Below are 15,197 nucleotides of genomic sequence, written 5' to 3' on the forward strand. Positions count from 1 at the left end.
ACCCAATTACCAAATAATGTGATTATAACAATAACTATCTATTGTCTTCTTGAACCCTAAGACAGCAGGAACCTTACATTTCCACTATACAGCCTATATTTCCCCCAGTCCTGGAAGCTTAGAGTGGGGCTCACTTTCCTGCATGCTTCTCTCAATTCATACCAAATAATATTGCATTTGCCAGTCCCAACCTAATCAACTCAATGTGTCCCAACCTCAGCATACTTCACTTCCGACTGTGTACAGAGACTTCAGGTGTGGAATGACAACCCTTCAGCTTCATTACTCGGGTGAGACATTTCCTTTCATAGTATTCTCTAATTCCATTCCTGGCAGTTCACTTCCTAACAAAGTCCCAAAACCTAGATATAGACCAGGTCCTGTGAGATAAAGCATATGTTCACCTATCCATAAACTAGGGCAAAATATGTACCTGAAAGCAAAAATACACAATAGTCTGCAGTGAGTCAGTATAAAGTTCCTAATGAAATAGTATCTAATTAGACTTAGATACTCTCCTCACCTACTTCCTATTACAGTTCTCTCACTCACTCCAAAGCTAACCTTAGCAAAGCAAGGACTGCAAAAGCTGAATAAGGGCAAGAGACTGGCATACTTTAATGAAGACTCTTCAGTCACTATCAGGCCACCCCATCAGCTGGGGCCCTATTCGGGGAGTCCTGAGATTCCCAAACAGATGATGGGCCTAGACCTCGAAAAAAATCCCTCTCTCCATTGTTACCGGTCATCTCTACCAGGAACAACAAAAAAGACCCCTTTGTGGGCCCCCATAGGGCCTTGCCCTTAACTTGGATCAACAATGGTAGAGAATGTTCCATCCTCTGAAGGAAGGATGGACAACATACTCTGTGCTATACCTGAGGAAGATGGGTCAATATTGGGGCAGCTTGGAATGTTCCTACTCATGACCACAGAATGTGAGCTCAGATCTACAGGGATGTAGAGGTCACATAGCCTCTTAAGCTGAATATGGGCCCCAGACCAAATCAAATCGAAGGGGTTTACAGTCAACATTATTTATACACCTTTCCCATATTAGGGAGCTACTCTCTTCCCTGATCCAGCTTTCTGTCCCTTTTCCAGCCATGACAACATCTCCCCAGACAATAACTTGGATCTACCTGCATCTTCAGGCTCAGAGAAAGAAAAAAAAAAAAAAAAAAACTAGTATAGCTACAGGCTCTTTGAAATATAACTAAAATATGCCTACTAGCTATCTACAAAATGGAGGACCCCCAACACTTCATCTGCACTATTCCAGCCTTTAGGTTCATGATTGTTCAACAATCTGTTTGGCTTTGTATGTTAACTCTCTTTTCAGCCACTAGGTTCCAGATCCTAGCATGATGCTGACCAGATTTCCCTGGACTGAAGACCCCACTGATGTGTCCTGGAGCTCTGCTTCCCCAGAGCCCCACCCTACTAGGGAAAGAGAGAGGCAGGCTGAGAGTATGGATCAACCTGTCAACACCCATGTTCAGCGGGGAAGCAATTACAGAAGCCAGACCTCCCACCTTCTGCATCCCACAAAGATCTTGGGTCCATACTCCCAGAGGGATAAAGAATAGGAAAGCTATCTGGGGAGGGGATGGGATATGGAGATCTCGTGGTAGGAATTGTGTGGAGTTGTACCCCTCTTATCCTATGGTTTTGTTAATGTCTCCTTTTTGAAATAAATAAATTAAAAATTAAAAAAAATAAAAAAAGGAAAATACACTATGGTCGAGGTTCTAGATCAGTGGTGGTTAATATGTAGCCTATAGGCCATGTAGAGCCCACAAAATTAATTGGTCTGATTCTGCCAACGCAACCACAGGCAGGATTTAATTCAAGGAATCTAGTTTTTTTTTCATAGCAACTTTAAGAGTTAATTGTTAAGTTGACAATTGTTTAATGGCCCATGACTGATATTATAAACATCCAAATGACCTCTGGAAGAAAAAAAGGTTCCTACCCTCATACTGGGCCGTCAAAAAGTCATGGTAGAGGGCTGGGCAGTAAAGTAGCAGGTTAAGCACACATGGCACGAAGTGCACCAACTGGTGAAAGGATCCCAGTTCAAGCCCCCCAGCTCCCCACTCTCAGGTGGGTCGTTTCACAGGCAGTGAAGCAGGTCTACAGGTGTCTATCTTTCTCTCTCCCTCTGTCTTCCCCTCCTCTCTCGATTTCTCTCTATCCTGTCCAACCATAACAGCAATGGGAACAATAACAACAACAATGGCATCAAAATGGGAAAAAACGGCCTCCAGGAGCAGTGGATTCATAGTGAGCCCCAGTGATAAACCTAGAGGCAAAAAAAAAAAAAAGTCATCCTGTATTTATTTGTTTTCCTATGCAAGATGTGTTAAGACTTTTCCAACAACCCAAAAGATGACCTGTAATTTCCTGAAGAAAAGAACTGAGTGCACTCTCCAGCTCTGGCCTAGGTGAATCACAGGACACCACACAGCAGAGGAGTCCTTTGTTCCTATAACAGTAGATCCAAATCTTTTGTGAAGCTGAATGACTTCCTGTGACACCCTGTCCTTCAGGTCTGTGAATGCTCTGCCGGGGTATTGGCGGTGTTTGTGTGAGCCAACTGCCACCCACCCACACCAACCCCATCACAACCTCTTCCTGGAAAATACAAAACAAGCCTCCTGGAAGTTACCATGCTTGAAAAAAAGTAATATTAAGCACCCTATTTCTATATTAGAGGAGTGCCAGAGAAGGAGAAAGAGCACCCAATTCCTAATAACTTCTCCTTTGCCAAGTCTGTTTAATCAATGATGCTTCTCAAATGCTGACAGCCAGCTAGTGCTCTGGGATTTCCTTCTTGAGAACCAAGTCAGATACCCACCCTGGCAAAGTGGTCATTGCCGAGAAGTGTCTGCAGAAGGAGAGGCAGCTGCTTTTCCAGGTGAAGCTTAAGGCAGAGCCGGGTCAGCTCCTCCTGGTCAAGGAAGCCTGTCCCAGTGGTGTCACAGCTATTGTAGACCTCCCGGAGCTTCGACACATAATGGTTCTCTTCTCCGTCCATCCCATAGCAGGCTGTATATGCCAAGGGGGAAAGAAAACAGTTTCACTTAGTAGAGCCCCTGACACAGCCTTCCTCTGTCCCCAGGCTTGCCGGAACCAGGCAGAGCGGAGTGGAGAGAGACATAAGGTCCATAAGGTTTCAGTGAGGTGGGAGGACAAACAGAAACATGACAGCAGAGACTCACCTTTCACAAGAGCTGAAATGCTTCCTCCTGGAAAAACAAAAACATATATACATTTCCTATAGAACAACCCAGGGGGGGAAAGTGTAAAGAGAACTAGAATCATAAAACCTTTTACTGGGAGTCGGGCGGTAGCACAGTAGGTTAAGCACACGTGGCGCAAAGCTTATCGTGATGCAGGGGATTGAACCTGGGACGTCGGAGTTTTAGGCATTAGGGTCTCTTTGCATAACCATTATGCTATCTAACTCTCTAGTCTTTCTCTAAGAAAGTTTTTCCTTACAAATATAAGTATTTGCTAATGCTAAAGCAAGTAGCAATAATTTTACTAAGTTTAACTTACGATGTTGATAATTTTTTTTAAAAAGTAGATTCCAGGGAGTCGGGCAGTAGCGCAGTGGGTTAAGCGCATGTGGATTGAAACATGCAGAAGAATGAAACTGAACCACCTTCTCTCACCAGAAACAAAAATCAACTCCAAGTAGATGAAGGACCTGGATATTAGACCAGAAACTATCAAATACTTAGAGGAAAACATTGATGGAACACTTTCCCACCTAAACCTCAAGGACATATTTGATGAAACAAACCCAACAGCAAGGAAGACTAAAGCAGAAACAAGCCAATGAGACTACATCAAATTGAAAAGCTTCTGCACAGCCAAAGAAAGTATCACACAAACATAGGGACACCTCACAGAATGGGAGAAGATCTTCACATGCCATACATCAGACAAGAGACTAATCACCAAAATATACAAAGAGCTCAGCAAACTTAGCACCAAAAAAAAGCAAATGACCCCATCCAAAAATGGGCAGAGGATATGAACAAAACATTCACTTCAGAGGAGATTCAAAAGGCTAACAAGCATATGAAAAACTGCTCCAGGTCGCTGATTGTCAGAGAAATGCAAATAAAGACAACACTGAGATATCACCTCACTCCTGTGAGAATGGCATACATCAAAAAGGACAGCAGCAACAAATGCTGGAGAGGCTGTGGGGACAGAAGAACCCTTCTGCACTGCTGGTGAAAATGTAAATTGGTCCAGCCTCTCTGGAGAGCAATCTGGAGAACTCTCACAAGGCTACACATGGACCTTCCATATGACCCAGTAATTCCTCTCCTGGGGATATACCTCCAAGGATTCCATAATGCCCAATCAAAAAGATATGTATACTCCTATGTTCATAGCAGCACAATTCATAATAGCTAAAACCTGCAAGCAACCCAGGTGCCCAACAACAGATGAGTGGCTGAGAAAGCTGTGGTATATATACACAATGGAATACTATACAGCTATTAAGAACAATGAACCCACCCTCTCTGACCCATCTTGGATGGAGCTAGAAGGAATTATGTTAAGTGAGCTAAGTCAGAAATATAAAGATGAATATGGGATGATCCCACTCATCAACAGAAGTTGAGAAAGAAGAACAGAAAGGGAAACTAAAAGCAGGAGCTGACTAAATTGAGGGTAGGGCACCAAAATAAAAACCCTGCGGTGAGGGAAAGGGTGGATATTCGGCTTCCCCAGGCAGCGGGGGTGGAGGGGGTGGGGAGGAGGTAGAATGGGACACAGTCTTTTGGTGGTGGGAATGGTGTTTATGTACACTCTTATCAAAGTGTAGTCATATAAATCACTAATTAATATGAGAGGGGAAAAATTTATTGTATGTCTCGAACTTTTTAAAACACAGACTGACCCACACCTATGGACATCTAATCTTTGACAAAGGGGCCCAGACTATTACATGGGGAAAGCAGAGTCTCTTCAACAAATGGTGTTGGAAACAATGGGTTGAAACATGCAGAAGAATGAAACTGAACCACTGTATTTCACCAAATACAAAAGTAAATTCTAAGTGGATCAGTGGATCAAGAACTTGGATATTAGGCCACAAACTATCAGATACTTAGAAGAAAATATTGGCAGAACTTTTTCCTGCATAAATTTCAAAGACATCTTCAATGAAATGAATCCAATTACAAAGAAGATTAAGGCAAGTATAAACCTATGGGACTACATCAAATTAAAAAGCTTCTTCACAGCAAAAGAAACCACTACCCAAACCAAGAGACCCCTCACAGAATGGGAGAAGATCTTTACATGCCATACATCAGATAAGAGTTTAATAACCAGCATATAAAGAGCTTGCCAGACTCAACAACAAGACAACAAATAACCCCATCCAAAAATGGGGGGAGGACATAGACAGAATATTCACCACAGAAGAGATCCAAAAGGCCGAGAAACACATGAAAAAATGCTCCAAGTCTCTGATTGTCAGAGAAATGCAAATCAAGACAACAATGACATACCACTTCACTCCTGTGAGAATGTCATACATCAGAAAAGGTAACAGCAGCAAATGCTGGAGAGGGTCAAAGGAACCCTTCTGCACTGCTGGTGGGAATGTCAATTGGTCCAACCTCTGTGGAGAACAGTCTAGAGAACTCTCAGAAGGCTAGACATGGACCTACCCTATGACCCTGCAATTCCTCTCCTGGGGATATATCCTAAGGAACCCAACATATCCATCCAAAAAGATCTGTGTACACATATGTTCTTGGCAGCACAATTTGTAATAGCCAAAACCTGGAAGCAACCCAGGTGTCCAACAACAGATGAGTGGCTGAGCAAGTTGTGGTCTATATACACAATGGAATACTACTCAGCTGTAAAAAATGGTGACCTCACCGTTTTCAGCCAATCTTGGATGGTCCTTGAAAAAATCATGTCGAGTGAAATAAGTCAGAAACAGAAGGATGAATATGGGATGATCTCACTCTCAGGCAGAAATTGAAAAACAAGATCAGAAAAGAAAACACAAGTAGAACCTGAAAGGGAATTGGTGTATTGCACCCAAGTAAAAGACTCTGGGGTGGGTGGGTGGGGAGAATACAGGTCCAGGAAGGATGATAAATGACCTAGTGGGGGTTGTACTGTTAAATGGGAAACTGGGGAATGTTATGCATGTACAAACTATTGTATTTACTGTTGAATGTAAAACATTAATTCCCCAATAAAGAAATAAAAAAAATAATAACACTGAGTCTTTTTAATACATAGGCTGAGTCTTTGATATGTGGACTGTCTCAAAAGCCTAGACCAGGTAAAACAGAAGCAACCGGTGGCACAGCTATATACAAGATGCTGGGTATTATACAGCAAAGGGACTTTTCAAAATTAACCCAATTACCAAACAATGTGATGATAACAATAACTATCCATTGTCTTCTTGAACCCTAAGACACATTTCCACTACAGAGCCTATATTTCCCCCAGTCCTGGAACCTTAGGGTGGGGCACACTTTCCTGCATGCTTCTCTCGATGCATATCAAATAATATTGCACCCGCCAATAGCAACCTAATCAACACAAGTGCCACCCCAGGATGCTTCACTTTAGACTGTGTACAGAGACTTCAGGTGTGGAATGACAACCCTTCAGCTTCATTACTCAGGTGAGACCTTTCCCTTCATAGTATTCTCTAATCCCATTCCAGGTGGTTCACTTCCTAACAAAGTCCCAAAACCTAGATATAGACCAGGTCCCCTGAGATAGAGCATATGTTCACACGTGTCCATAAACCAGGGAAAAATATACACCTGAAAGCAGAAGTACACAAGAGTCTGCAGTGAGTACCCCCCCAACACTTCATCTGCACTATTCCAGCCTTTAGGTCCATGATTGGTCAACAATTTGTTTGGCTTTGTATGTTAACTCTCTTTTCAGCCACCAGGTTCCAGAGGCCAGCAGGATGCCAACCAGACTTCCCTGGACTGAAGACCCCACCAATATGTCCTAGAGCTCCGCTTCCCCACAGACCCACCGTACTAGGGAAAGAGAGAGGCAGACTGGGAGTATGTATCACCAGTCAATGCCCATGTTCAGCGGGGAAGCAATTACAGAAGCCAGACCTTCCACCTTCTGCAACCCACAACGAAACAACCCTGGGTTCATACTCCCAGAGGGCTAGAGAATGGGAAAGCTATCAGGGGAGGGGATGGGATATGGAGATCTGGTGGTGGGAATTGTGTACAGTTGTACCCCTCCTATCCTACGGTTTTGTTAATGTCTCCTTTCTTAAATAAATAAATAATAAAAAAATAAAAAACAGAAATATAAAAAAAAAGTAGATTACAGGGAGTTGGGCGGTAGCACAGAGGGTTAAGCACACATGGCGCAAAGCACTAGGACCAGTATATGGATCCGGTTTGAGCCCCCATCATTTGAGCCACGACAACATCAGTAACTACAGCATTAAAACAACAAGGGCAACAAAAGGGAATAAATAAATAAATAAATTAATTAATTAATTAATTTTTTGTTTTGTTTTGTTTTTTAAAAAGTAGATTCCAGGGAGCCGGGCGGTAGCACAGTGGGTTAAGCGCATGTGGCGCGAAGCACAAGGACAAGCGTAAGGAGTCCAGTTCGAGCCCCCGGCTCCCCACCTGCAGGGGAGTCTCTTCACAGGCGGTGAAGAAAGTCTGCAGGTGTCTTTCTCTCCCCCTCTCTGTCTTCCCATCCTCTCTCCATTTCTCTCTGTCCTATCCAACAACATCAATAACAACAATAATAACTACAACAATAAAACAACAAGGGCAACAAAAGGAAATAAATAAATAAATAAATAAATAAATAAAATATTTTTTTTAAAAAAGCAGATTCCAGGGAGTCGGGTGTAGCGCAGCAGGTCAAGCGCAGGTGAAGAAAAAAGAAAGGAGGGAGTCGGGCGGTAGCGCAGTGGGTTAAGCGCAGGTGGCGCAAAGCGCAAGGACCGGCGCAAGGATCCGGGTTCGGCTCCCCACCTGCAGCGGAGTCGCTTCACAGGCGGTGAAGCAGGTCTACAGGTGTCTTTCTCTCCCCCCCTGTCTTCCCCTCCTCTTTCCATTTCTCTCTCTCCTATCCAATAACAACCACATCAATAACAACAACAATAATAACTACAACAACAATTAAAAAAGACAAGGGCAACAAAAGGGAAAATAAATAAATAATTTTTTTTAAAAATCTTTAAAAAAAAAAAGAAAGGAAAAAAAACAGAGGGAAGGGGGTGGAATGGCCTGCAGGAGCAGTGAGTTCATCATACAGACCCCAACCCCTTCGATAATCCTGGAGGCAATAATAATATAAATAAATAAATAAAAGATTCCAACAAAAACATATAACATTAAACAAATCACAGTGAAAATATATGATAAAAAGGTATCAAAAAATGTTCAGTTTAAAACAAAGAAAGGTTTGGGGGAGACAGAGTAGTGGTTATACAGAAGATATCCATGCCAGAGAGCCTTAAGCTCTCAGGTTCAATCTCCTGCACCACCATCAGCTAGAGGTGAGCAGGTCTGTGGTCTTTCTCTCTCTCACTTTCCAGTCTCTCTCTCTCTCCCTCTCCCTCTCCCTCTCCCTCTCCCTCTCCCTCTCCCTCTCCCTCTCCCTCTCCCTCTCCCTGTCTCTCCCTTGTTAAGATAAAACAAAGAAAAGAAGGTTTTAAATAAATGAAACAAAGAAATACTATCTTAAAATAAAACAAAGAAATAGTGTTTCTGACTGTCAAGTCATCAAGAATAAAAATCTTCTGAGCTGATACTTTTATAAAATGTTACTATTATAAAACTCAGACATTTTTGGAGGATGTTACAACTGGTAAGTATTTCCAGAGCATATTTTGTCTGCAATTAAGAAACTATAAAATATTTTCTTACCATATATATATATATTCCCTCTAGATCTTTTTGTTGATATTAAATAAGACAGAGAGAAATTGAGAGAATATGGCGGAGAGAAAGAGAAACACCTGCAGACCTGCTTCACCACTTATGAAGAATCCCTGCTATAGGTAGGGACCAAGGGCTTAAACCCAGATCCTCACGTGATTCTTTGCGCTTAGTACTATGTGCGCTCAACTGGGTGTGCCACCTACCTGGCCCCTAGAAATTTCTCACGTTTAAAGAAAAATCTGGGGAGCTGGGTGGTAGTTTAGCGAGTTAAGCGCACTGGCGCAAAGTGCAAGGACCAGCGTAAGGATCCTTTCTAGCTCGGCTCCCCACCTGCAGGGGAGTCACTTCACAAGCTGTGAAGCAGGTCTGCAGGTGTCTTATCTTTCTCTTCCCCTCCTCTCTCCATTTCTCTCTGTCCTATCCAACAACAATGACATCAATAACAAGAATAATAATAACAACAACAACAATAGAACAAAGGCAACAAAAAGGAAATAAATATTTCTTTAAAAAAAAGAAAAATCTGTGAAAAAAGATAAGTTCACCAGAGTATGATATACACAAGGATAGAGAGGACTGAAAATAACCAGCAAAAGAAAAATAGCATGTTAAAGTGGCAGAATCCTAATAATCACATTTCTGAAGAATAGGTAAATGAAAAGAAAGCATTGTTTTTAATTTTGATTTTCAACTGTTTTCTTACCAGAGCACTGCTCAGTTCTGACTTCATGAGTGGTGAAGCAGGGCTACAGGTGTCTCTCTCTCCCTCACTGTCTCACCTCCCTTCTCAAGTTTACTGTCTCTATCCATAATATATATATTTAAGAGGGGAAATGCAATTGACATATTAGTTTTAGGTTATGCTATTCAATTTGTAGGAAATACATATAGGTGGTCACTCAGATGACCACAATACACTTAACACACTTATCTGGTCTCCAACCGAAGTTCCTGGTTGATGGGTTCCCAAGCCAGGACATTTTCTAGGGGTGGAATTTACAGGTCTCTCTTGTTCTGCCAATGGGGTGATATCAGAGATAGCACTCACAGGGGACTAACAGCTGAGGGAAAGGTCTCCACAGGAAGGGAGTGGAATTGAAGCTCAAGGGCAAGGGGCATGAATCTACCATACTATATGCCAAGTCTACATATAACCCAAGGGGGCTTGCCAGAGATCCCAGGCACATGGAAGTTTGTGGGAAGTGCCCACCCTAGATGGGGCGTGTGAGCTCTGTGATGGCTCCCCATATTTTGTCCCATGACTCTCTTCTGTCTGGCTGCTCCTGAATACCTGCTCTTGTAATAAGCTGATGATCCAGTGAGTAAACAGCTTCCTGAGCTCTGTCACCACTGAGCAAACTGACCAGTGCTGGGGAAGGTGTCCTGGGAAGGTGTCTTCTGGCATGTGCCAGAAGTGCAGTTACCAGCATGGACCCTACTAGCCCAGGCAGTGGGGAGAGGTCTTGGGATGTGCCCCTGGGCTGGGGGGGGGAGGTGGTGTCAGACACTCTCTCCAGGCAACAAAGTGCCACAGTGAGGAAAGGGAGGCTTTGCTGGTGGCCCAGATGGTCTGCTAGTCTGGGAAGCCTCCATAATCATAGTAGTCTATAGCCCAGCAGAAGAGCACAACAATACAAGCCAGTATGTGTAGGTTGGGAGACAGCACAGGCATTCTGCAGAAAAACCTTTCCTGCTTGAGGCTCTGAGGGCCCTGGTTCAATCCCCAGCACAACCAACAGCCAAAGCTGAGCAGCAGCTTCTCCTTCATTAAATAAATAAATAAAACATCTCAGGTTAAGCACAGGTGGCACAAAGTGCAAGGACCGGCATAAGGATCCCAGTTCGAGCCCCCGGCTCCCCACCTGCAGGGAAGTCGCTTCACAGATGGTGAAGCAGGTCTGCAGCTATCTTTCTCTCCCCCTCTCTGTCTTCCCCTCCTCTCTCCATTTCTCTCTGTCCTATCTAACAATGGCGACATCAATAACAACAATAATAACTACAACAACAATAAAAAACAAGGGCAACAAAAGGGAAAATAAATAAATAAATATTTAAAAAGACATCTAAAAAAATTTAGGGAAAACACCTGGTTGAGCACACTTGTTATAATGCAGAGGGAAAGCTCTGCAAGTGGTGGACACGTTGCAGGTGTCTATCACCCCCTTTCCTCTAGATTTCTGGCTGTCTCTATCCAATAAAAAAATAAAGATAAAAAAATATATACTGGAGGGAGGCCAGACAGTAGCACACCTGGTTGAGTGCACATGTTACAGTGTACAAGGACTGAAGTTCAAGCCCATGCTCCCCACCTGCAGGAGGAAAGCTTCGTGAGAGGTGAAGCAGGGCTGTAGGCATCTCTCTGTTTCTCTCACTCTCTATCTCCCCCTCCCCTTCTCAATTTCTCTCTGTCTATCCAATAATAAAAATATATTTAAAGGTTTTATTTATTTATGAGAAAGACAGGAGGAGAGAGAAAGAACCAGACATCACTCTGGCACATGTGCTTCTGGGGATCGAACTCGGGACCTCATGCCTGAGAGTCCAAAGCTTTATCACTGTGCCACCTCCTGGACCACAGATAAAAATATTTTAAAACTTTAAAAAAAAATGGAGGGGGGCCAGGTGGTAGCACAGCAGGTTAAGCACACATGGTGTGAAGCACAAGGACCCACATAAGGATCCCAGTTCGAGCCCCTGATTGAGGTCCTAAATTCAATCCCCACGCTTGCATGTGCCAGTACAATGCTCTGATTTTTCTTTCTTCTCTTCCAAATAATTTTTTTTTTCATAGCCACAAGGGTTGTCACTGGGGCTCGGTACTTGCATGACAAATCCACTGCTCCTAGGAGCAATTTGTTCTTTCCTTTCCTTCTTTTTCCTTTTTTTATTTGGTAGGACAGAGAGAAATTGAAAGGGGAGGGAGAGTTAGAGAGACACTTGCAGCCCTGCTTCACCACTTATGAAGCTTCCCCTCTGCAGGTAAGGAATGGGGTCTTGAACCCAGGTCCTCACACATGATAATGTGTACACTTAACCTGGTGCACCACCTCCTAGGCTGGAAATAAATACATATATTTTAATTTTTGTTATCTCTATTTATTGGATAGAGACAGCCAGAAATCAAGAAGGAAGGGAGTGACACAGAGGGAAAGAGACAAAGAGACACCTGCAACACTACACCACTTGCAAAGTTTACCCCTTCTGGTAGTGACCGGGAGCTTGAACCTGGGCCTTTGTTCATTGTCACATGAGCAAACCAGGTACATCACCACCCAGCCCCATGAAGTGGTCATCTTATGTCCAACAAGCTCTTCTTGTTCTACACTGAGATGGCTGCCTGTCTTAGTTCCAAGAACAGGCATTTTTCAGTCACAATATGCAGGTTACTTCCTAGCTACCCTCCCCATCTATAGCAATGGCAATGTCCCATTACAGCTTCAAATTTACCTTATACCATATAAGAAAAGTTAAAACTGGGCACCAGGTGGTGCCGCAGTGGGTTAAGCGCATATGGCGCAAAGCGCAAGGACTGCCTTAAAGATCCTGGTTCAAGCCCCCGGCTCCCCACCTGCAGGAGGGTCAGTTCACGGGCGGTGAAGCAGGTCTACAGGTGTCTATCTTTCTCTCCTCCACTCTGTCTTTCCTTTCTCTCTCGATTTCTCTCTGTCCTATCCAACAACAATGACAGCAATAACAACAATAATACTGGGCGGGGGTAGATAGCATAATGGTTATGCAAAGAGACTCTCATGTCTTAGGCTCCGAAGTCCCAGGTTCAATCCCCCGTGCCACCATAAGCCAGAGCTGAGCAGTGCTCTGGTGTTTGTCTCTGTGTCTTTCTCTCTCTGTATCTCTCTCATAAATAAAATAAATAGGGGGCTGGGCGGTAGTGCAGCGGGTTAGGTGCACCTGGCGCAAAGCGCAAGGACCAGTGGAAGGATCCTGGTTCTAGCCCCCGGCTTCCCACCTGCAGGGGAGTCACTTCACAGGCGGTGAAGCAGGTCTGCAGGTGTCTTTCTCTCCCCCTCTCTGTCTTCCCCTCCTCTCTCCATTTCTCTCTGTCCTATCCAACAACAAACGAGATCAACAACAATAATAACCATAGCAAGGCTACAACAACAAGGGCAGCAAAAGGGGGAAAAAATGTCCTCCAGGAGCAATGGATTCATGGTGCAGGCACTGAGCCCCAGCAATAACCCTGGAGGCAAAAAATAAAATACTTAAAAAAACAATAATACTAACAACAATGACAGCAATAACAACAATAATAATAACAACAGCAACGATAAACAAAAGGGGGGGAAATTTAAAAAAAAAAGAAAAGTTAAAACTATTAAAAGAATTGCCATATAGTCTAGAAATCTCATTTCTGAGCACATAACCAAAAGAATTAAAAGCAGGAACTCAAATAAATATTTGGGCCAGGCAGTGTCACATCTGGCCAAGTACACACATCACCACACACAAGGACCTGGGTTCAAGTGGAGGAGGGTACACCAGTGTTGAAGCACAGTTGCTTCCCCATCCCCTCTCAATTTCTTTGTCTCAGCCCCAAGAAGAAAAGGGAAACAAATGGCCACTGGGAGCAGTGGATTCATACTGTATGAACAGTTTCAGCAATAAAGCTGGTGACAATAATTTTTTTCCAAAGAAATACTGGAGTCCAGCAATGGTGTGCACATACTACTATGAACAAGGGCCCAGGTTCAAGCCCCTGGTCCCCACCTGCAGGGAGAAAGCTTCACCAATACTGAAGTAGGGCTGCAGATGCTGCTCTGTCTCTCTCCTTTTCTATCTCCCCCCCAACTCTCAATTTTTCTCTCTCTCCCAGGGCACTAATGAGCTCTGGTTTATGATGGCAAGGGATTGAACCTGGGACTTTGAAGCCTTAGATATGAGTCTCTTTGTATAACCATTAAGCTATCTAACCCCTGCCCTCAATCTCTTATCTCTGTCCAATAATAAAAATAAAGAGAAAGGGAGATAGAGATAAAGAGAGAGAGGGAAAGAAAGAAAGAAAGAAAGAAAGAAAGAAAGAAAGAAAGAAAGAAAGGAAGGAAGGAAGGAAGGAAGGAAGGAAGGAAGATCTGCACTGGCTATGAGCTCCAAGACCACCTTGCTCCCTTACCCCAATCCCAGAGCAACTGACATGTAGATGTGCAGGCCTCACAGCAAAGAGACTGCAATGAATAGTGAACACAGCCCGAACCTGGTGACTCAGGGTGTCTCCAGTTTCCTCCTAATCCAGCTGAGGTGGCTGAATCTCCTCGGGGTCCTGTGGCCGCAGAGCATGTACCCGTGGAGACCACCTGCAGGCCAGGCCAGCTCAGCCACACACTCCAGAAGGGGGCCCAGGCTTCTCACCCTTCCATCTCTGTCATCTGGAATTACAATGAATGCAACATCAATCATTCTAATGCTGTAGAGCTTAAGTAAAACCAACACACAAATAAACAGATGATATAAACTCAGCTACCAAGTGAAGCAAGACAGTGAATGCATTCTGGGAGAAGCTCAACCAGAGATAGGCGAGGGCAACACTCCCTCTGCAGGTCTGGCAAGGGTTGTCAGGCACTGGGCTCCACAGCCAGGATGGAATTTAATCTGTACCTTGGAGGCTTGCTGGGTACTGCAGAAAGGAAAGAGAACTGCTCCCTCTTAGAGGCAGCTGGCATGTCCACATTTGCAGACCCAGAATTTCCCTGGGCCTCTGAAGAACTGCGAGCCCAGAACAGACCTCAAGGAAGCCACATTAATGGACCTTTCTTCTAGATAAACATCTTACAATCCTGATTAAACACTGAGGCCAGTCCTTGGATTCCAGAAGAGCAGATCTGAAAGGCCCCTCAAAGCCTATGGTTAGTAATCAGCATTCACATTTCAACAATTCCTGGTCTGCACTGCTGGTTTTCATGACTCTTCCATTTTTTCTGCTATTTATTTACTTTGCTTACATAGGCCTAAAGTCTTAGATAAATAAGCCCTTAAAAGCTTCCCTGAAGGGGACTTTTCAGAGGGGCCAGGTGGTGGTACACCTGGTTGAGTGCACACGATACAAGGTTTAAGCCCCTGGTCCCCACCTGCAGGGAGGAAGTTGCGCGAGCAGTGAAGCAGTGCTTTGAGTGTTTTACCTCTCCCTCCCTCTAGTCTTCCCTTCCCTCTCAATTTCTCTCAATCCCTACCCAATAAATAACAAGTAAATAAAATACAAAGATTTTTCAGATCCAACTATGCAGAATTAAGATGATA

The 15,197-nt window shown here is 43.8% G+C and overlaps 1 protein-coding gene across 1 annotated transcript in view; it reads right to left on the minus strand.

Moving 5' to 3' along the window:
- Nucleotides 1-15,197, minus strand: part of NINL (ninein like) — a 90,789-nt gene that overhangs the window by 43,663 nt on the left and 31,929 nt on the right. The window contains exons 3-5 of the mRNA XM_060192500.1: nucleotides 14,158-14,329; nucleotides 3,225-3,251; nucleotides 2,861-3,051 (exon numbers count right to left, since the gene is read on the minus strand). Coding sequence (XP_060048483.1) covers nucleotides 2,861-3,040 — 180 coding nt within the window. The 5' untranslated portion in view covers nucleotides 3,041-3,051; nucleotides 3,225-3,251; nucleotides 14,158-14,329. The remainder of the gene's footprint in view (nucleotides 1-2,860; nucleotides 3,052-3,224; nucleotides 3,252-14,157; nucleotides 14,330-15,197) is intronic.

The sequence above is a fragment of the Erinaceus europaeus genome, chromosome 1 (assembly GCF_950295315.1).
Source record: "Erinaceus europaeus chromosome 1, mEriEur2.1, whole genome shotgun sequence".
NCBI lineage: Eukaryota > Metazoa > Chordata > Mammalia > Eulipotyphla > Erinaceidae > Erinaceus > Erinaceus europaeus.